Source organism: Molothrus aeneus, chromosome 6 (genome assembly GCF_037042795.1).
Source record: "Molothrus aeneus isolate 106 chromosome 6, BPBGC_Maene_1.0, whole genome shotgun sequence".
Lineage (NCBI taxonomy): Eukaryota > Metazoa > Chordata > Aves > Passeriformes > Icteridae > Molothrus > Molothrus aeneus.
Window position 1 is genome coordinate 21,835,278 of NC_089651.1, and position 21,009 is coordinate 21,856,286.

Sequence of the window (21,009 nt, forward strand, 5' to 3'; positions counted from 1 at the left end):
GAATGGCATAGCAGGGAACATCTTTTTTCTAGCAGGTAATTTTGGTCTTGCATCACAGACACTTCAGTAAGAAGTTAAGTGACTTCTTTCCTGTGCTTCTAGCTCTCTAGTTAGATTAACAGCATTTAAACCTGCCAGGCCATCAGTCACCTAGCACATAAAAAAGCTAAAAACAGAGTAAGTTTGTTCAGTGTAGTATTCAGAAACAAAATTTCAAGTGTTGGAAAGGAATGTAGTCCATTTGGGTGGCAGGTAAGAGTGCAAAAAGGAACTACAGAAACAACTATGCTTGATTGATGTGCCTTAAGAAGAACATATGAAAACACAGGCTTGGAGGGGAGGAACCTAGGAATCCTCAGGATCATGCTGTGTGAGTAGGGCTTTTCTTCAAAAGTACTTGTAAATGCTACCTCATTACAGTAATGCCTGCTCGTGTTTTTTTTCAGGTGTACTAAGTCCTGTAATACCTATTGTACCAGAAAAACTAGCAGGAGGCATTGCACTTGAATGGTATTTCCTGGAATATAATGGAAAGTAAATACAAGTTAAAATTAATTACAGCTACTGGGAATAAAAGATGTGCTCCATCAACAAAAGCTCTTAAAAAGAAAAAAAATCCTGTTGTTCAGCTTGCACAATTTTCTGAATACTGTTTAGTAATGCAAGCTGAGTTGGAAAAATCTTCAGCTACTGCTCAGTCTTCACATTTTTAGATAATGAATGTAAAAACTGTTTCAGTGGGAAAAATGACTGCTTAAATTATAATACTCTAGTCTTTATTCTAGCAGCGTATTGGTAATTGCAGGCAAATTACTTTGACCAAGTGAAAGACTTTTCAGTCAACCAATAAAAGTATGCTTTACTCTGTGCCTGTAATAAAGTGTTGACTTCTACCCAGTGAAAAAGGTGTTTATAATCTTTACTTTTCAAAGAAATACATATTTTAGAGATAGTAGCCAAAAGCAGTAGACAAAAATATTGTTTTACAAAGAATGGAAAGGCATAAATGCGTACCCCTGGGCTAGTGCGACATTGGTGTTTCCGGTAACCTGGCTTTTCTGAGGTAAATCTGAACACTCTTGGCAAATGCAATGCATCTGTGTCCTGCTAGAACACTAGTGACATTTTAATTTTTTTTGTGGACTTTTAATGATTCTAAATTGCCTTTGCACATTTCAGTTTAGTCCTGTGGCATACTCTGCAGTAAGCATTATGTTTCTGATGGTTAGTAAGTAAGTACTTCAAGCTTCATTTCAGTCTGTGTGTATTTAACAGCTGGTTTTTGTTGTGGAAATATGGAACTCTTAACACAACCCTGTGGCAAATCAGCTTTTGGTTACCACCAATGCATCAGTCTGTTAGTTTTCCATTGTAAGAATAGGCAGTGCCTGTTTAGGAAGTTTTCTAAATTCTTTCCCACCAAATTTATGAGGATGTGACTTGACAAGGGTATTTCCTAGTCGGCTTCAATCTTAAAACAGTGAACATACTTATGCTGCAGTGTATTGCTTTTGTGTTCACAGCCCCTGACTTTTCTGAGCCTAGGAAATGCATACCTGGCTCAGAACAACATCAGTGGAGCACTGCAGGCCTTCAGACATGCACTGGATTTGACAGCCAAGTGCTTGGAGTGTGAAAGCAGCCTGAAGATGATCCGCTGTCTGCAGTTTTATCCTTTCCTCTACAACATCACCTCTTCTGTGTGCAGTGGTAAGCAACTGCTGAAAGGTGGACCACAAGTGAAATAATGTCTGTTTGCCTTGGGTGTTGGAGATTTTATTTTTCCCCAAGTTTCCACCCTTCTGCTTCACAGTGCTTTCTACCTTTAAGGATCACGGTTGAGACGTTGCTTTTAATGGAAAAGTTACAGTCCATCAAATAATTGCTTGAGGATGACTTCTTGAATATCTAGAGGGCTTCCACTGAGTGCAAATTACTTCCTGACTGTCAGTAATACCTTAACAGCACCACCAATATCTCTTACTGGTTAACAAGGAATGCTGGATTCAGTATTTATGAAAGGGCACATCTACTTCTAGGCAGCCCCTTTGTACATCCCTTCAGGTTTTACAGTCAGCTGGATTTGTTTGCTTAAAGCTGGAGAATTTGATGAAGGGCAGTTTAGTTTGAATTCATATCCTTTCAGTGCGTTCGGTACTTTGGTTGTCATTTTCTAGAGTTCAGTCTTCAAGGAATAGACTGTCTTGTGTCAGCATTATATTATTTGTATGAGGCCAAGATCATTGCTCTTAACACTCCAAAAATCTGTAAGAATGGATTAGAATCCAATCTCTCCCCAAAAAAAACTTGTAAATATTTTCAACTGAATTATTTATTGTCATTAATGACTACTTATATTTTTAAAAAATAATAATTTTTGGAGGTGTATTCTTTCATTTTATTCAATCCTACTGAATATTTTCAGTACCTTGAAGATGATTTATTAATATATTTTCTAATCCCTTTTGTCTCAAGTTGTTACTAAGGTACCTCTCCGTCTAATATTTTCTTTATTTTCAGAGTAAACCTCACCAGAGAAATGCTTGTGATTTTTAGCATTCCTGGGACTTCCCCTGAGGGTTTTTTAAAATTCTCTTTCCAGTGGAGAGGCATGGAGAAGCCTCCTCTGATTTAGCATCTAGAGTTGTGCTGTCTAAACACAGACTAGAGGCCATCCTATCTCCTGGTACAATATGGATGATGCCATTGTAGGTGAAATTCCAGGACTGTGCCATTAAAATAATAGTACTTTTTATGTCCCTGTGCACTTTGCTGTGATTGAGAGCCCCTCAGCTGTGCAGAGAATTGAGTGCTGTTTGGCTGTGTGGGCTGCAGTGAATGGTGTAGCAGCCCAGCTGATGGATCTCGTGCTGATATCCACAATGTCAACTCCTATGCTGGCACCTGACAATCTCTTAATTTCAGATTACCCTTAAAAAAAATCCTAGGAGATACTGTAAGCAGTAATAGAACTTACACATTTCATCACAAGAGACACATTCTTCTAAAAAGAAAAACAAAACAGTGTTTGTTTACTGCTAATTAAGGTCTTTTAAAAACTAACAATGTTAAAGTTATTCCAGTCAAACTTTAGTCATAGCTACTCTGTCTTGAAGTTAAGCAGAAAGCAATTTAAAAGTATATTCACAGAACTTAAACAGAAACATGCAGTGGTTGTATCTGAACTCCAAAATTATCTTTGACATCTTTTGTTTAATATGCTTTTCTTCCTTCAACTTGGCATAATGTAGTTTGGTTGATTTTTGGCTTCTGCTTGCATTGGTTCCTGATCCAGGGTGTTCATTCTGAGGTCAGCTGTTACAGCATATACTGTTTAGGACATTTGTGTTTCTTGAATGTGAGGGAAAACCCATCTCAAAAGTGCTTAAGAGAAAAGTGTTATCTTGCCTTTTATTGCCTGCTTGGCCACTGGTTAGCAAAGTGAGCCTGAATATATTTATCTGGTACATTGGAGCTGGGATTTGGTCAATAAGGAATTTGTGAAGCTGCTAAATCAACAAGGAGTAGAATATGCCTTAGCATGTTAATGTAGTCATTAAATTTCACTATTCCGTTATTTAAGTATTTTACTCTGTATTTATATTATTTGCCTTTTTCTAGGACTTTTCTTAATATTTATTTTTTATTTTTATTTATTAGATCTTTTAGGTCATCTTTTGGTTTAGTGCAAGAAACCTGAAAATATAAAGCTGACAAATAGCATAAATTTCTTTGTGCATTCTTGAGCAGAATGTAAGATAAACATATTGGTTAATTCAGCCTTGATGATGATTTGTGGTTTAAGTCCAAACTCAAAATTTAAAAAATGAAAAGTAGATTTACCTATCTTATTTGCATATGGCTTGGGTAAATATTTTTCCCCCACTGTAAACTTCAACTGACTCAAGAGAAACCTTGACAGGCTATATGAAAGTGAGGTAAAGTCTCCAAAACCAGAATGATTTCAAGAATGTGTACTCAGAAATCATATTTTGCTCTTAAAAGTATCCTGAAACTTTGGGAGTTTTCTACTGCTCCTTCAGTCCAAGGAAAACAGTTGAAAAGAGATTGTTATTATTCACTTGATGGCATGCCATAAAGTATTTGTATCCTTTGAGATCAATATCTTCTACTGAAAAATGTACCAAGAATTTGGAATGTGAGATGTTTCTCTGGTTTAATATCTTGTTTTGATGAGCATTCCTTCAGTATTTCTGAAAGTAACAGCAGTAGGCTTCCTGTGCTTTGGGTTGTAGGCCCATGTGATAGCTGTGTTTTTGCTTCGCCTGTCAAAAGCCTCTGTTCATGAAAACTGAACTGAGTAGCGAGACATGGAATTCCTTGCTCTGCTGCCGTGAGCCATTGGCAGAATCCAGCAAATGGTCAGTTGGAATTATATGCTAGCATGAGATGGAATATGGGATCAAAAATCTGAATTCATGGCCTGATTTTTGATTACAGTATGTGCTTGGTGTTTATTTCAAATAAGTGAAATAGGCATTTCCTCAAGCATGTTGGGACGTTTGCTGTTAGCCCAGGACGTTGGAAGTGTGACAGACTAACGCTGAGTTTTTGGATGCTTGCTTATATTTTCCTGTCTGTACTGCTGCCTGGTACTGTTTTTTAGTAACTTACTTCTGATATAGATAATTTATATTTCAAACCCAAGAATTAAAAATCTCAGACCAACACTTTTCTATTTAACTTTTGCCTTCTGTATTCAAGTTTATATAAATGGTTTTTTTTTCATTGTAGAAGAACTTCCAAAACTGCAGAGCTTTTTGGTGGGGTGTTTTATGGAGGATGTGTGAGAAGTGTCCAATGTTTTTCCAACGCTGTCACCTGTGACATGTTTGAGTTCAGGCAGTTGTATCTAATATAGATGATATATACAGCAAGAACCCACACAGTGCCTTATTCCCAAATAACTGAGAAAACAGTTGGAAGACTTCGTTTTTCCAGCATTATCCTGTGGTGATCCTTCTAGAGGTGACTTGGCAGTGTTAAGGGTGCTGCCACATCAGCTGTTAGGTTACTGGTGGGTCAGTTTGTGAGGCAGGTTAAGAAACTTCATGTTGCTTGACAGATAACTTCAGCACCCATGTCTGACACACAGGTAGCAGGAGACCAAGAGATGTGTGTTAACAAGTGTAAAAAGCTTAATGTGAAAAACAGGGACACTCTCAAAGGTGCAGAAATGAAATATTTGGGCTGCTTATTAAGCCAGCAGAGAAAGCCAGCATCATTTTTGTCTGGTGCTAAGTGACGCATTGCTGAGATTTGTCTTCCACCCTTTATGGCTTAAAATATTGCATGTGGCTTTTATCAGGTATTAAGGTCTGTAGAGACTATCCAGCTGTGGGATTGTTCCTGTGGCAGTTCACTGGCTGATGTAAACATTTAGATGTTGCCAAGCCTTATTACAAAGATTACAGAATATGAGAACCATATTTTTAGTGTGATGGTCAGCTGGCCATTGAAACATACTGATTTGTTAGTTGCTGTTGAATAAGACTTTTTTTTCTGTGTGTAAACAGAATTGTTGCCTGGGCAAACAGAAGTCATTTGTACTCAAAATATTTTTATCAGACTAAGCATCTATCTCTCTCTCACAGTTCCATTTGTTTGTGAGCTCATGCACTTCACATTCTTTCAGACAAGACCAAAATTCAAAATCTTATTAATAGACTGATGCTATTCAAAACATGAAACGTAACTTGTTTCAAGCTTCAAGTTCAAGTCTTACTGTCTTTCATCCTTGGCAGGATAGTGCTTTTACAAAAGGCTTTGTGCTGCTCTTTGCAAAGTCGAGGGAGTGCGAGTTCATAATGAATGTATGTGTATGCCACCGAGAAACCTGAGTCCCTGTGTGTAGAGGGAGTGTATGTGAGAGCAGTTCATCCTTCTTCCTCAGAGCGAGTTCTGTAATGGGGATCCGCTTTAGGCGTGGCTTTAGTGCCCTCTTGTGGTACCAATACTCCGTGCCACATGAAATCAAAACTCCTGGTTTATTCTGTCTATTTCCCCTTAAAATAAAACATGGAAAAGGTGCTTCAGCTTATATGTATGTGGATTTCCCTTTATCCCTCAGCACTTAGGTTCTTACAAGTTAAAGTAAGTTAAAGTTAATAAGCTTATACCTTTAAGCAAATTGACCTGAAGGGGAGAGGTTGACCTCAAAGGAGAATCTCTACTTGAAACTCTAATAGTAAGCTTATGACAGATTAAATAACTTCCTTAAATCAACATCCCAGTTTAAGCAAGCATCTGACACTAGTTTGACAACTGCAATCAACTCAGGTCCCTCTAGTGATTGGGGATACACAAACATTAAGCAAAGGTATAACATCATTTTCTTTTCAATAGTATGTTAAGACACAGGAATGTGAAATACTTTGCATTTTAAAATGCACCTTTCACTTAATTATTCCCTACTAGTTATGACTGACTTGATAGTCCCAGCAACAGCTGCATTTTTGTTCCATTTCCTATAGAATGAGGTCCCATTAGGCATTTTTATTGTAAAAGTAGTTTCCTCCTTCTCCAGCTGCTGTATCTTGTTTGTCCAAGGAATGCTTATCATTTACAGTGTTAATGGTGTTACATTAATGTTAACAGAATAAACATCCCCTAAGGTGTTCACTCTTGGACCACTTCTGTATGTTTAAAATTCAGCTTTTCCTCACCTTGATTTGCATATTAGAAGGCAAAATTCATGAGTGCTCCTGAACCTTATTGAGAATACTGTATTTACTCTTACTTATCTTAGAGTTTGCAAAAGGGGTGGGATCTTTGGGTGACGATTTGTTTCTCTGTTGCTCTCTCGCCTTATGATAAAGTTCATCTGTATGAACAGAAGAGTCAACACCAGTAGGGTATTTAAACAACAAGCAGAATTCTATGAAGCACATGAACAGCTTGTCAGAGCTCTCAGAAACACATCCGGGCAATAATTTGCCTTGGTCATGTAGCAGTAGCATGGAGAAAGTGGGTTCTGTGTGAAACAGTGGCTGTTCTAAGATCATTGTTATCCTTTGAAGTTAAATACTCAGTTGTTCATTGGTGCCCCATACACGCACAGGAGTGCACCCACGTGCCTGTTGTTCACCCTGCAAGTTCCACCTGGAATCTGAAAATCAAGCTGGATTCTTGTTCCCTCTGGCAGCCAAGCATCTCTGTCATTGAGGATTGTACAGTGACTGTCCATCTGAAAGATCAGGTGGACTCTAGGTCACCATATTTGGGCTCTTTAGTGATAAAGGAGTAAGAGGAGATTAAATTGTACTTGTGTAGAGTGAAAACATCTTGCAGAATACAGGCAGGTGGGTGATATGGAGAATGATGGCTTCTCTTTGTCCTGGTGGAATCCAACATCCCTGGGGAGTGAGGGTGTTGGGAAATGTCAGATGTGCTTCTGAGTGGAAGATCTTGGAGAAATCCACGTGAGAATGTGCTCTGTGTGAATAATGTGACCGAGTTATTTTGGGTTTGTGCAACTGTTTCTGCACCACTAGCCCAATAAGGGAAGAAGCAGTTCCCACAGTCCACTTTTGCAGCAGTATTAGAATATTAAGAATATTGACGTGATCTTGAAGATAGTTGACCAGATGCAGGCTTCTTGGTACTTTTCACTCCTTGGAGCCTGATTTATAAATCATACTTTTCCCTGAAACGTCTTCATTTCATGTCTCTCGAGTGGCTGAAGGAAGTTGAAGGTGAATGACTTTACCCTAATACTGCTGTGCCAAGCTCATTGAAACCTGTCTTCTCTTTCCATGTATTTTTCTTTTCAAAACTATAGAAAGGATGTATAGAAGGGATTCTTAAATTGAAAAATGAAAGAATGTGGTACTATGTTAAACATGGTATTTTTAGCTACACCAGTACCCCAAGGCTGTGCACTCATTGCTTGTGCACATTGCTTCCAAGCTGCTGCTTGCTGAAAAGCCATTGAGAATCTTAAAGGTTTCTGTAAACAATGCATGATTCCTTAGGTATATCCGTGTTGTTCAAATGTCATTCTCTTTTGCATGGGTTAAATATGCTAATGATTGAGTTTGTTCTGCAGCTTCTTTCATCATGCAGAGGATGCCTTGCTATCCTACACACATGGCCTGCTTCTTTCTTGCATGGCAGTGTACCTCACAGCTTCTCCCAGCAGTCATCAGTCTCACTTTGCATCATGCTCTGTTAAGAATGGTACACCTGCAATATTTAGTGTTCTGTATCCATTCTGTCTTTTCCCAAGATCAGAAGGCCATTGGCTAGCAGAGGAGAGAGGAGAAAATTATGGCCTCAGCTGCTGTAGTAACTGAGGGAATGAGAATTGCACTGTGGAAGGGAATTTAGAACTGTAGGAGAATTCAGTGAGAGTTTACTGATGCAAAACCATTCAGTATGAAGAAAAAGCAGTACAGTATTAAATTAAATATAATATGACATTTCCCATTTTTATCTGCCTTTACAGTACAAAAGACTTTTCTTCACGTTACCTGGATCTTTCCTTTACTTGAGCAATAGCTACACGTTCATGTAGGAGGAGGAGAAACATTAGGCATTGCTCAAAGGGAAAAGATTCCCTCTCCAACTAAGTTTTCAAAAGCTGATACCTTCAGTTATCAGATATGTTACCATTTCTCTGCAGTGTGTGTGGTGCTTTTCCATGACAAGAATATAGAGAAAATGAGAAATTTGTGACTGTGTCTTCCTCTCTGAGAGACTTTCTTTGCCAGTGGCAGTTACTTATGTGTTGCTGCTAAAATTTCTTACTGAACCTTAACTGGATGCACCGCCTAGAGCTGGACCTATTTAAAGAGTTCCAACAACTGCATATGTTCAGCAGCTTTTTAGGAGGAATAGTAATTCCCCAGCTACATCTGCAGGGAGATGTGGTTTCACAAACATGTTTATAGTTGAGCTGTATGCACTGAATTAGTGAGTTGGTTAAAGCATGTTTAGAAGAGAAAAGAACCACATATGGGAAAGTGACAATGTGTAGTTTAGTGTCATTAGCAGCTGGCGAGACCTTGAAGGCTGTATTCACTTGGCCTAAATCTGAGAACTTGTAAAGTGGTGATGTGTGGCCTCAGCCTGTAATGAGTCATGTGGAGGTTGTCTGGAAGCAGCATGCAATGCCATGTGCTCAGATTAAAATGAGCTCTGCACGCTGAGCCATGGAGTGCCAGGCACTTAACTACCCCTGATCTGTCTGCTTTATTGATTTGTTTTTTCCTTTTAAGGTTGGTTGCCTGGTTCATGTGAGTTTGTGTTGTTTAAATCCATCATCTGTTCTGGCTACTAGAGACTGAAACTAGGACAGTTCAGCATTTCCCTAGAGGAAGAAATTGAAGCTTCTTGAATGTTGTAACCATTTTGAGGAGAAAGGACATTCTTGCAAAAATTTTTAGTCTTTCTGCGATAACTATTCTATGGTTTTGTACTGTTCTGGCGGTGTGAGGAGAGTGTTTTCTTGTTGAATTCTAATCTAGAGTGGTTGGCAGTATTCTTGTCCAGCATAACCTTCTGCAGGTATTCCTTACTTAAGGCTAATCTTGATCATCAGAACCATCAAACCAGGAATTTTTTTATCCTGTTTATAGAACAGTTCTGCTTTTTAATGGATTTGTGTAGAATGTGCCCTGTCAGGCAAACTGCCAAGCACTTAAAAGCACTCTTAGATTAGTAAGGGACAGGCCTACCTGGCAGTTAACACTGGTTTTTGTTTGGGTGTGCCAGTAGCTCTGCCTTGGTGTCCAGTTAGGAGGAGCAGTTGCATGAATATCTATTCCAAACAAATCTATAAATTGTCATGGATCAAGTCTGACTATGAATCTGTTCCTGCTGAACAGTGTAACCTAGTGAAGAGATATACAGATAAACATAAATACAGCCTATCAAAATAGTTTCTCTGAATAAAAAACATGTAATCAGGTCCCTGTGGTATGTTGTTTAAAAGTGGTTATCAAGACATATGCATTCATAGAAGTGGGAAGCTAACAGTAACCCATGGTGGAGTTACTAACTCTCGTAGAGTTCAACTGTATGATGCCATTTCTCAGTAGAATATTACCATTGTACTTGAAGTACTTTTTAAACCTGAGTTCATAGATACTTAGGATCTAGCAGGATCTACAAAATATGTGATGCCTAGTATAACAGATATGTGGAAAAGAGGAAAGATTAGAAAGCTCAAAAAAAGGCCACTGTAGGCTTTGCTTATGCTAGTGATACTTAAACTAAGAATTGTCTTTTGCTTAATCATAAACTGATTTCAGAATTGTGTTTTGTACAGGGATGTAAATAGTAGTAATTTAATATTCACAGCAAGCCTTATATTGGGAATACTGGGTGAGTATTTATTGTTAAGAAATTAATAAGTAACTATTTTCTTACCTACAGTAAAAAATTCTAGCCCAGGGAGAAGTCACTGAGGACAAGCCCTTGTCTTCAGAGCTTTTATGTGCTTACTTCTCTTGGCTTTTTTTCTCTCTTTCCCCAAAACAAACAAGTAGAAAAAATCATTATCCTTGAGGCAGAGACTGAAATTCAGACTGGAGGGCTACTTACTTTTCTGCTGTATACATAGAAACAGGGTCCTCTGAAAGAGACATTTTCCAGTCTTCTTTTATTCACTGACTGGATTTAGGGGGTGGGGGGTGGGTGGTCTACATATAGATGTTTAGATGTTTCTATGTTTTATGCCCTATTCCTGGCATCATAGAGTAAGTTTCTGCTTATACATGTGCATCATGAAAAAAATAAGTTCCTATTTTAGTAGGTGGAGAGAGAAGGCTGTAGGTAATCAGTCTCTTTGATTTTCCCCTCTGTGATGCTGGGAGGAAGATTGATATTTTCTACTCTGTTATAGAGTAACCTACTGAATTCTTCAGGATGTTTTGTAAGCATGTCCCTTATTAAACTGCATTATGTTCTATTTTAAATAGGTTTATCTTTCTCTTTAATTTTTTCCCACGTTTTATTTATCACTTCTTTATATTTCATGAGGAAAATTTTTGTATCTGCTTGTCAGGGACTGGTCTGTTACACAGTGGTGAGATATTTCTCTCAATATGATCAGGAAATCTGTTATGTATTGTTGGCATTTGTATGTTTTGAAAGGTTTAATCAGAACTGCTGTGATGAAACAAATAAATTAACCAATTTAGAAGCAGCTATTTTGCTACAAATCAGATATTAAAACTTCCCACAAGTGAGAACAGTTTTACCATATAAACCTCTTAACTGGAAAACTGTTGTTGGAATAAATAATAAAAAAGAAATAACTTCTCTATGCTTCATTTTGTGTGCTTTGTTCTAAATTTTGATGGCATAAATTATCATCCTGGTTTTTGCTATGCATCAAATGAAAGCTTTTTTATGCAGTGTTTTCTTTGGCTATTCCTTTATGAGCATACCTCTCATCATCTTTGAAGAAGGACCACTGGCTATCAAAGGGAGGAATTTGTGAAAGTCAACTTAATTTTGCTTTTCATTATTTGTTTTCAATACTTCACTTTTTCAATCAGCAGTTTGTCCTGTCCTTTGAAAATGTTTGGTTTTGTCCTGTAAATTCTGGTTTTTCAAAGGACGATTTATATTAAAGGAAAAAGCTAAAAATTAACAAATAGTGCTTGTGCGTAGGGAGAAAACACATTAAAAGCTTAGTTCAGAATTTGGGCATTACACTCCTCATTCTTTTCCAGTACCCATATGGATACTGAACTTCATCAGAGTGGGAACTTACTGCCATCTGTCTTTTGTTATCCAGAATAGAATCTATGATGATATGTAGATAGCAGAGACATCTTTTTGGTGGTTTATCCAGTGTGTTACAACTGTAAAAGGCACTGGAGCTCCCCTGGTGTTACTGTTCTGGAGCTGAGTCGTGCGTGGCTGAAATCACAGTGATTGTGTGGTAGATCTAGGGTATTTCTCTTGAACTAAATACAGACCTAGCAAACATTCACAGATCAGTATTGCACAGCCAGCTAATTTTAATTGAAACTTCTAGTTTTCTTCTTCTTTTACTTACCTGCTGTTATCATATGGTGATCATTTTTCACTAAAAATTAAGTGGATATTCTTGTAGTTGTTTTTTTTTATGCTTATGTGTGTGGAAAGCAACAAATTCCATTGGTATTGCTTCTGGAGTTTTATTGCAGCACTGTTGTGCAGTTCAGCAGTTAGGGCCTGTGACCTTTGTGTAATGTTTTTAATGGCATCCTCTCTAGTTCTAAGTGTTCTGCAGTTTCTGCTTTCAGAGCTCAATCATGGGATTCATTTTGAAGTACAAACATGTGGTTTCTTTTCATTAAAACAGTAAGAAAAGGACTGCATTAATTTTAGAGCAAAATCTAAATAAAACCATGTTAATTTATTATTAAGGTGAGCAGAGCAGCAAGAGCTGCTAAAGATAGATCTCTCCTGTAGTTACTGCTCATCCTACTGCTTTTAAAACTCATGTCAAAATAAGTGGCTTGGATTTTTTTCCCTTAGCAAATGCATTGCAATCAAATATATGTTTATATGTGATTGGAATAACATGGTTGCTGTTAATGTCTCAGAAGATCTTTAGGAAATTGCCATGTTCACCTTGAAAGATCAGGGTAATTAGAGTATGCAGTGTGTTAATCACTAGTGTTAATGTTGCCAGGAAAGTCAAAGTTCATGTTTTTGTGTTGTCTAGAGAATGGTCTCCCAAACAGCACTTCCCTGTGACACTGCCTGGCTTGTTGATCAACAAAGTCACTGTGGTGCAGAAAGTAAGACAGTTCTTAGGGTGCTCATTTAGCCCAAATGCTGATGAATGAGATCCCCATAGTTCTAGATCCACAAAAGGTTCTGGTAGGTGAATTCTCTCATTCTAGATTATTTTTGTAAACCTTGGGAAATTATACTGCCTGTGACACAAAGCACTGAACAAGACTGGTTCTATAAAAGTGATGGGGGACAATGTGCTGAGTTTCAGTTTAATTTCTGTAATGAATATATTTTAGCCTAATTGTAAATATATGTCACTCAGGTGGTGAGCACACCCAGACTTTTCACATGACCTCTAAGCAGCATCATTGTCCATTCTCATATGTTAAGTGTTAATACACCACCCCCTTTTACTTATGTGTCTCTGCATCTGTGTGAGCAGTGCAAAAGTAAAGGGAAGACTCCTTACTGAGGCACTGCTGCTGAGATGTCTGTAGATGAGTCTGTTCATCTGCATGTAGGGATTGAAATTTATTTCCATTGAGCTCAGTGATATGTCATTCCTGTAGAAAGAAAAAAAAAGACCTTTCCTGTAGAAAGAAAAAAAAAGACCTATCTTTACTGAATTTCACTGTGGGGAATACTAGTTTTAAGCATTCATAAAAAATAAGTATGGAGTTAATAACTTTTGTTAGCAGCTTGGTTTCAGTGTGTTCTCTACTCTGACAACTCAGGTATTAGGCTGACTTACATCTGTATTAGGTGCAATTCTCTCTTGGCTGTGTTTTCCCATAAAGAGGCAAATTATTTAAGTGACACGTATCTCCAGATACCGTGCATTTTTGCCTAAACTAATGCAAGTCACTGACTACAGCAACAGTCCTTGACTCTTGTAATAATTCAGGTGATAATGCAGCTCTGTTTATTACAAACAGTAGGGAAAAAAAACAATACCTAAATTTAAAATTACTTGAGTTTTAGTTCTGAGGCATTATTCTGCCACTGCAATTTCTAAATATGTACCAAAAAAAAATTAAGGGAACTAGTCTGTATAACATTAGAAGTTAGGACCCAATAAGTTTCATAAACCTAGGATGTTGGAACATAGGTGATGGAGTTAGGAATGCCTTTTTTTTTTTTTTTTGCAGGTTCTGCCCTGACAAAGAGCTAAATGTCAGTAAAAATTTTGTGCTGACCAAAGACACTTGGAGATAATTTTACTTTTTATTTCTAAGGCTATTGATGACACCAAATCGTGTATCTTTAGTTGGTATATAAGAATTTAATAGTGAAAATATTTAATGAGGCCTCATTCTCTCTACCAGATATACCACAAGAAACAAACAGCTACAGTGGCAGTTAATTTACATTTTTAGAACAAACAGTGCCTAATTTAATGGTGAGGTTTGATTACTTTGAAGAACTTACTCAAGGTGCACCACTTCTGTGTGATACTCTGGGGGCGTTGTTTGTTCATCTTTCCTCTTTTCTGCACTTCCCACGTTTCTTTCCTTGCCTTAGGTGAGTGGCTTTCAGTCTGATCTGGGATCACCTAAATTGACAGAAATTTGCTCTTAGACAAAATAAAAAAACCAACACCTAGCACCAGAAAAGTTCATATGTAATGAGGAGAGTTCATAATGGTTTCCAGGTGTGACTTTTCTGAGAAATGAGCAACATTAAATATGGTTCAGATTAAGTATTTGTTACCCATTCATAGATGGAGCAACTCTTAACCTCCAGTTACTGCATCGTTTCTCCCTCCTAATATTTCTCCTTCCCTATGACAGATGTCAACACTCTGGGTGCTTCCCTCCTTATGCTAGGTGGAGTTCAGCTTAAGAGTTCATTCCTAAAGAACTTGAGTCTGACTTTTTCTCTGGGGTTTTTTCTGCCCTACCAACTGCAGTAGTTGCCACAGCTTCAGTGGACATTTGAGAGGAGTCCTGAAAATCATGAAGGTGGTTGATATTAAATGGGATGGATAATCTAGCAAATCTTTACTATATTTAAAGCTTGGTTTGTACTGCACAAGTGTGTTCACATTGGCCGAAAAAAATTACAAGTTATAACAATATGGGAATAGAGTCCTTTTATAAACAATACTGTGTTCTGCTTTTAATCTCCAAGGTCTCAAGGCTTCAGTCTCAAATACAGAGTTTGTATTTGCTTTTTCTCCAGAAGATTTCCTTTGTAAATTAGGAACTACTGTGTGGGTTTTTCTGCCAATTTCTATATGAACCTGGTACAGACTGTTTGTGTTATTTGCATCACTTAAATAAAGGCCCAGACAATTGTTTGTATCATCAGTTTGATTTTTGTTTCACTGTCTGGAATTTAGTGGCCGGGTCTCATAAGGTAAGGCGGACTCTGATCCTCTTCCCTCTGAGCTTTCTTAACTCTACAGAAGCAATGGGAAGAGTGACAACAGCTGCTCTCAGAAAATAAATGAGCAAGTAAGTGATCCTTCTCTAGTAAATTTTCAAGGTGAAGTAAGCTGAACTTATCAAGTACAATGTAGAAATTTTAGACTTCCAAGTTTTGTAATATCACTGTGTCAGGAGTTTACACCGAAAACTCACATGTGCAGACTAAGACAGCCAGAATATATATGAAACAGTAGTAATAAATTGCTGGGCATTTTTAGGTCAGTGGTCACTTTTGTCCTTCACATGACAGAGGTGCTTTAAGTATTGCGGTGATACAGCCAAAGTTCTACAGACAGAGACTGTGCCTGGAGTTTGGGGCTGTGTTGTTCCCTTGCTGGTCTCACACTCTTCCCCACTGGACTTCCTGGTGGGTTTCAAGCTTCTGGCTGACAGAAGCTGTGCAGTTCTGACTTGCAGTGTTTCAGAACCACCAGCTTCATGGTTCACTCACTAGAGATCTTCAACTTCCATTGGTTTTTCAACTAGTGTTTTTGTCTCCAGCAATATCAGATAACTGAAAGCAGCAATTTGAAAAAATTAGGTCACTCAGGTTTCTATATATAGCAGCTCTCAGATCCCAAGAAAGCCGGCACAGTCATCTAGCCTGTTTTTAGCTGTCAGTGTTTGTAAATTAATGTTAACAGAGTTGGTGTTAAGTAGAATTTTAAGTACCATCATTTTTTTTTCCTTCTGCTTGTGCTTTCCAGCTGTTTTAATCATTTTTGGCATTTTTATTTCAATTAAAAATAGTTGTCTAGGTTTGAGCCCCTCTGCTTCTTTCTTTATACTAATGATGAGTGGATCTTCAGCCAAGGGAATTGTGGCCATCACATTTCTAAGCACCTGACTTGCCTTGAAATCAGGCTGGGTTGATGTCAGGTGGGGACAGCTTAAGTGTTCTGTGTGCACCATTTGTCATGACTAAATGTGAGGCTCTCCATATATTGAAGTGATTGTTTTATCTTTTTCTTCTTTTTTTTTTTTAATATGAAACCGATTAGTTTTTATTAGCAGAATGGGAGAGGTGGGCAGGGGACTGAAGAAAGAATCAATGACTGATAGAGTAGGAAAGGTTGAGTATAAGTGGATGGTAGATATTAGAAGAGTTTATGAAGTTAACTACTTCTGGTTTATATACTTACTCATAACATTGTTTGTTTTCTTACATACAACAGAAGAGGTAGGACAAGAAATAGTTTTCCCAAAAGATTATAAATCTAGTTTAATTTGTTTGATTTTGGTCACTCACACAGAGGAAATACTGGTTTGTTTCTCCTCCAAAGGTGACACCTGAGTGTTCCCAGGTGGAGAAGCAGAGAGCTAAAAGCTGTAGTTTCACTTTGCAGAGAAGCACTGGAACAAGTTACCCTTATGTGAGAGTTAGAGCCATCCTCTCATCACACTGGCCTGATGATGGTGTAAAACCTAGAATTTTCCTTTGTACCATAGGATCATTGTGTGAAGTAGAAAGGGCTCACTGATCTACTATATTCACATTCTTGTTATTTTATGCTTCTGGTTGAAAAAAATAATGCTTCCCATATGCATGGAGAAATACAATTTGCACTCAGAGAGGGTAGAATGGAGACTGTACTTGACAATCTCTAATGCTTTTATTCAGCTGTGGGCTTCTTAATTCATTTGTTCACGTATACTGTTTTCACTCACAAGTGATTGAAATAAAGGAAGGAAGGGTTTTAAAGCAGTAGATGTGTATATGTCTGTGTCTCAGCATCATAGCTGCACCTTGGGGTTCAGGGCAGTTCCCAGCCTCACACATGTGAGAATGGCATCATTAGAAGTATTCCCTAAGCACCTCTGGCCGTGGAAAGTAATTAGTATTAGAAAATTGGAGATTTGTAGTTAAAATGTACTTATTATCAAAACTGTTGTTACAAAGATGCAGGTGGTCACCCTTTAAAGTGTCTAAATGCTTAGGTGGTACTAAAGGATGCTCAAAGACTACTGTTGCAAGTGTGCCCTTTTTTATTTCTGCTTATTACTGACTCTATGTTTGGATTCTTTCCAATGTTATTCCTGGATCTTTGCATTTGGTGGAATGTGAACTTGTAACCTGAGCACAAAATTATAGATGTTTAATTTTAAGCTGTATAAACTTCTGATTTTTTGCACAGATTAATGCTCTTAACTTTTGTCTTTCTCTTTCATGAGCTGGTTGTACCAACATGCTGTCTGTTGCTGGCGTAGAAGGTCAGCCTGGCATTCCCAGATCAGTCTGCCTTGGCTCTTTCCTCAAGCATGGTCACCACTGTGGTCTCTTAAGTGAAAATTCATGTGGCAGGCAAACACCTCATATGGTGTATTGTCACTAAAACGTGTCTTGGGAGTGTTCGTTGGAGTGGGTACCAGCACACAGTAATTTCTCACTTCCTGTGCAACCTTCCTTTGAAAAGTAGCTGATTTTTCTTGCATTAGTAGTTCACAGCATGTACCTAATAGCATAGTTTCCTGTAACTGTTTTACATTATCTCCCTTGTCAGTGGGCAGATCAGTTTTTAATCACTGAATGAAGTCTTTCATACTTTGTAGAATTATTGTTTTAATCCATAGATTAAAAACATAGAAAATCCACACAAAACTAGAAGATGGTGGCTTCCACAATACAGCTTCTGCACTTGTGTCCAGGAGGAGCTTTCTCTCATGGTATATCATTAAATTTCTCTCTTTCAGGCCACTGTCATGAGAAAAATCCAGATGGCAGTTATGGCAAGGAGAAATACTTTGATGACCACTATGAATCAGCTACGGCAGTGACAGAAGGACACTCTGAAGGAGGTACAGAAGATCCAGAAATCCTTACTCAGAGTTCAGCAAGGGATTCCTCCTTCTTGAGACTGGAAAGTAAGTCAGCCTTACAAAATCAGTTCTGGCCAATAAAACTGTTTCTAGATTTTTCAGAAGAGCTGTCTGTTTTCCACTGAGAAGCTGTGTTTTCCCCTCTCTGTCCATAAAGTAGTAAGTAACCATAAACTAGTTTCATTCTTTTCACCATTCTTCTGCAAGCATAACAGGGATGCTTATTTGTGATGAGGAGATGTGCATTATTGTCTAGTTCTCTCTTTGTGTAGTGAGTAGTCAGTGATACTTGGCTTGTGCAAGGGGAAAAATTAGGTCACAGAAAAAAGATTATTTTTGTACAATTTGTGAAAGCACAGGGAAAATAATTTTTTAAGTTTTTTATGGTATTCCCTCTTAGACACAGTCACCGCAGAAAGCAATGGTTCAGAAGGAGTGGAGGGTTTAGAAGATGAGCAGATGTCTGAAGAGATGCTGGCTTTGGTGGATGAGTTTGAAAATTCTTGGCCTCAGGAAGCTTTTGAAGGGGCACTGGAGGTAAAAGGTCGTCGGATGGACTTGCAGGGAATCCGGGTCCTGAAGAAGGGATCTCAGGATGGACTAGCTAGCTCCTGTTTTGGGGACTGTGGTGATGATGATGAAGCTGAATGGGTAAGTTTGAGTTAGTTTACTTAAGTCTTGTACTAAGTGTTGTGGACAAGGCAAAGATGAAAACAGTTCAAGGAATTTAGTACTGGGAGATACAGATCTATGAACTTCTCCTATGAGCCTAAAAGATGCAGTCGTTGATGGCCAGTGTGAAATGAACAAGTAGTTTCAATCCATCACCAACTTCTTGATCACAATTAAAAATAAAAAAATATTTTAACTAAAAGTTCTAGTTAGCATGAAAACACAGGAATCCCTCTTGTCATTGTGTTGCCAGTAAAATGTATTATGAAAAATGCCTTTCAGTTCTTCAGCAGTTAAATTTATTTTTTCTTGTGTTGGAGGTCAGAAGTTGCATACTTGGTTTGCATGGTGTGATGCAGTGAAAGGGAGCAGGCTTTGAGAATGAGTTGAGATGGGGAGGAAAAGAGAGAGACAAAGGTCTCATCTGTAACATCTTTGGACTAAAACAACTAGTGCATTGGGCTAAAACAAGTAGTGCAAAACAGTCATGGTGTTTCTTACTGTTAACCTTGCTAATATTGTTCTTTTGGTAGATCACTTTTCAGGTCAAACGTTTAAAGAAACCAAAAGTTGAAAGCTTGGATCTTCAGGAGCCAGTTGGAAGAAATGTGGAAGAAGGGACTAATGCAGAAAATGAAAACTTTTACCAAACTGCTCTAGAGATCAGTGGACCAAAGATACCTTCTCCTGGACCAATAGGTAACCTGTAACTTCTAGAGATAGCAAATCATTTGCAGCTTTTGTATTACTATGGTTTATTTCCTTTGCAGCCTTTATGTTACACTGGTTTATTACTGAAAATAAGCATCACAAAAACTACATAGTGAAATGCCCCTTCTAGATGAGTACATGGAAAACCAAGAAATCTCTTCCATCAGTACCTTCTTGATGAAGTGAAGCCTAACTTTGTGTTGAATGAAAACTTTCTGGTTAATTTCCAAAACTTCTGGGGGATGAGGTGGTGAGAGTGGAGGATGAAAGAGGTAGATATTGTGAGTAGAAGTTGTAAAAGAGAGAGGGGACTTTGGTGATCTCTTTTGATAAACTTAATAAGCAGAGGAGTTAGTTTATCAGGATGCAGAATAAGACTTCTGGCTAAGCAGAAGACATACAACTCAAAGAGAAAGAGCTGAAAGCTTAGTCTAATAAAAATTAAGTAAATAAAAATCAAGTGTTCTGCTATAATTGCTCAGTGATATTATAAGAGAAAACTTAGAGACTGTCTTCCAAAACAGTGTAGCGATGGAAGAGAAGGGTTTTGCACCAACACAGATGAGATTTTGAGAGGCAGATGGAGTTTTTGCTAGTTGAATAAGAGGAATTGGAGGGTACTCTGTTAATATAGTGCCAGAGAATAAAACCCAAGTAATTGACCCCTTTACTTCTTGTCTTACCTTTCAATGGAGCTAAAATCTTAATGTTGTGGGACTGATGTGTAAGCAAAGTTCTACAGTGCATCTTAGTTCTTGACAATTTGATGACCTGGAAAGTGATTTCACATTTTGAAGGCTTTTACATTAAATCTTTAACAACCTCCTTTTTTAGCAACTGAAAAATGTAGGTTATTGAATTAAATATTTAAATGGGGGGGAAGGAATACATGCAAATAGACTGTCATTTGTGAGTAGTACACACCTGTCCTTTCCTCAATGTATATCTTCTTTCCCTCTGAGTTACTTCTGTGGCTTTATTACATAACATCCCTCAATTGTAAAGTAATCTTCCCAACATTCCTGTGAGGCAGGGTCTGCTGGCATCCTCTTTGCAAGAGCTAAATCATCAAAATTTAAGTAACAAATTGAAGATCACCTAGGGAGTTCTTAGTAGAACAGAGGAATGAAGGTATCTGTCTTGTGTTTCACTCCTTCCCACACTACTGAACTGTGTCTGTAGCATTTCCATATCTCTTTATGTCCTTTCCCCTTCACGCCAGTAGGAACTTGCAATTGGATAGTTCACAGTGGTGGCGATGGGAGCTGATCATTTTCCTTTGAAATTTCTCTTTGTATCTCGAAATTAATTTTCTTTTTATCACAATATTTTCCAAAATTCATGGTATTGCAGACTTCTTCATTATTTGCAAAATATGCTGAAGTGGTTTACTGTAACTTGGATGAGAAATAGGCATTGCATCCAAATGGGCAAAATTTCATGTAACTAGAAATAAGTACTGAAATATTCTCTATGTAGCTGATTCGATAGACTGGCATGTTGTTAAACTTGGCTTCCCACTGTGCAAATCTACTGCTATAGCAAATTTTTCTTACGTTCCAAATAGTTTGGATGTTTCTGATACCAGAGGAAAATGTTTCCTAACATTTAACACAGGCCAGTTTCCTAGGACTTGATATAGTATCTACCAAATTTGGGGGAAAGATTTCAGTAGGCTTTA

The 21,009-nt window shown here is 37.9% G+C and overlaps 1 protein-coding gene across 1 annotated transcript in view; it reads left to right on the forward strand.

Annotated features, from left to right (window-relative positions):
• Window positions 1-21,009, forward strand: part of TTC17 (tetratricopeptide repeat domain 17) — a 54,664-nt gene that overhangs the window by 25,557 nt on the left and 8,098 nt on the right. Inside the window, exons 16-19 of the mRNA XM_066552182.1 lie at window positions 1,524-1,710; window positions 17,820-17,990; window positions 18,346-18,596; window positions 19,151-19,316. Of these exons, the coding sequence (XP_066408279.1) occupies window positions 1,524-1,710; window positions 17,820-17,990; window positions 18,346-18,596; window positions 19,151-19,316 (775 nt within the window). The remainder of the gene's footprint in view (window positions 1-1,523; window positions 1,711-17,819; window positions 17,991-18,345; window positions 18,597-19,150; window positions 19,317-21,009) is intronic.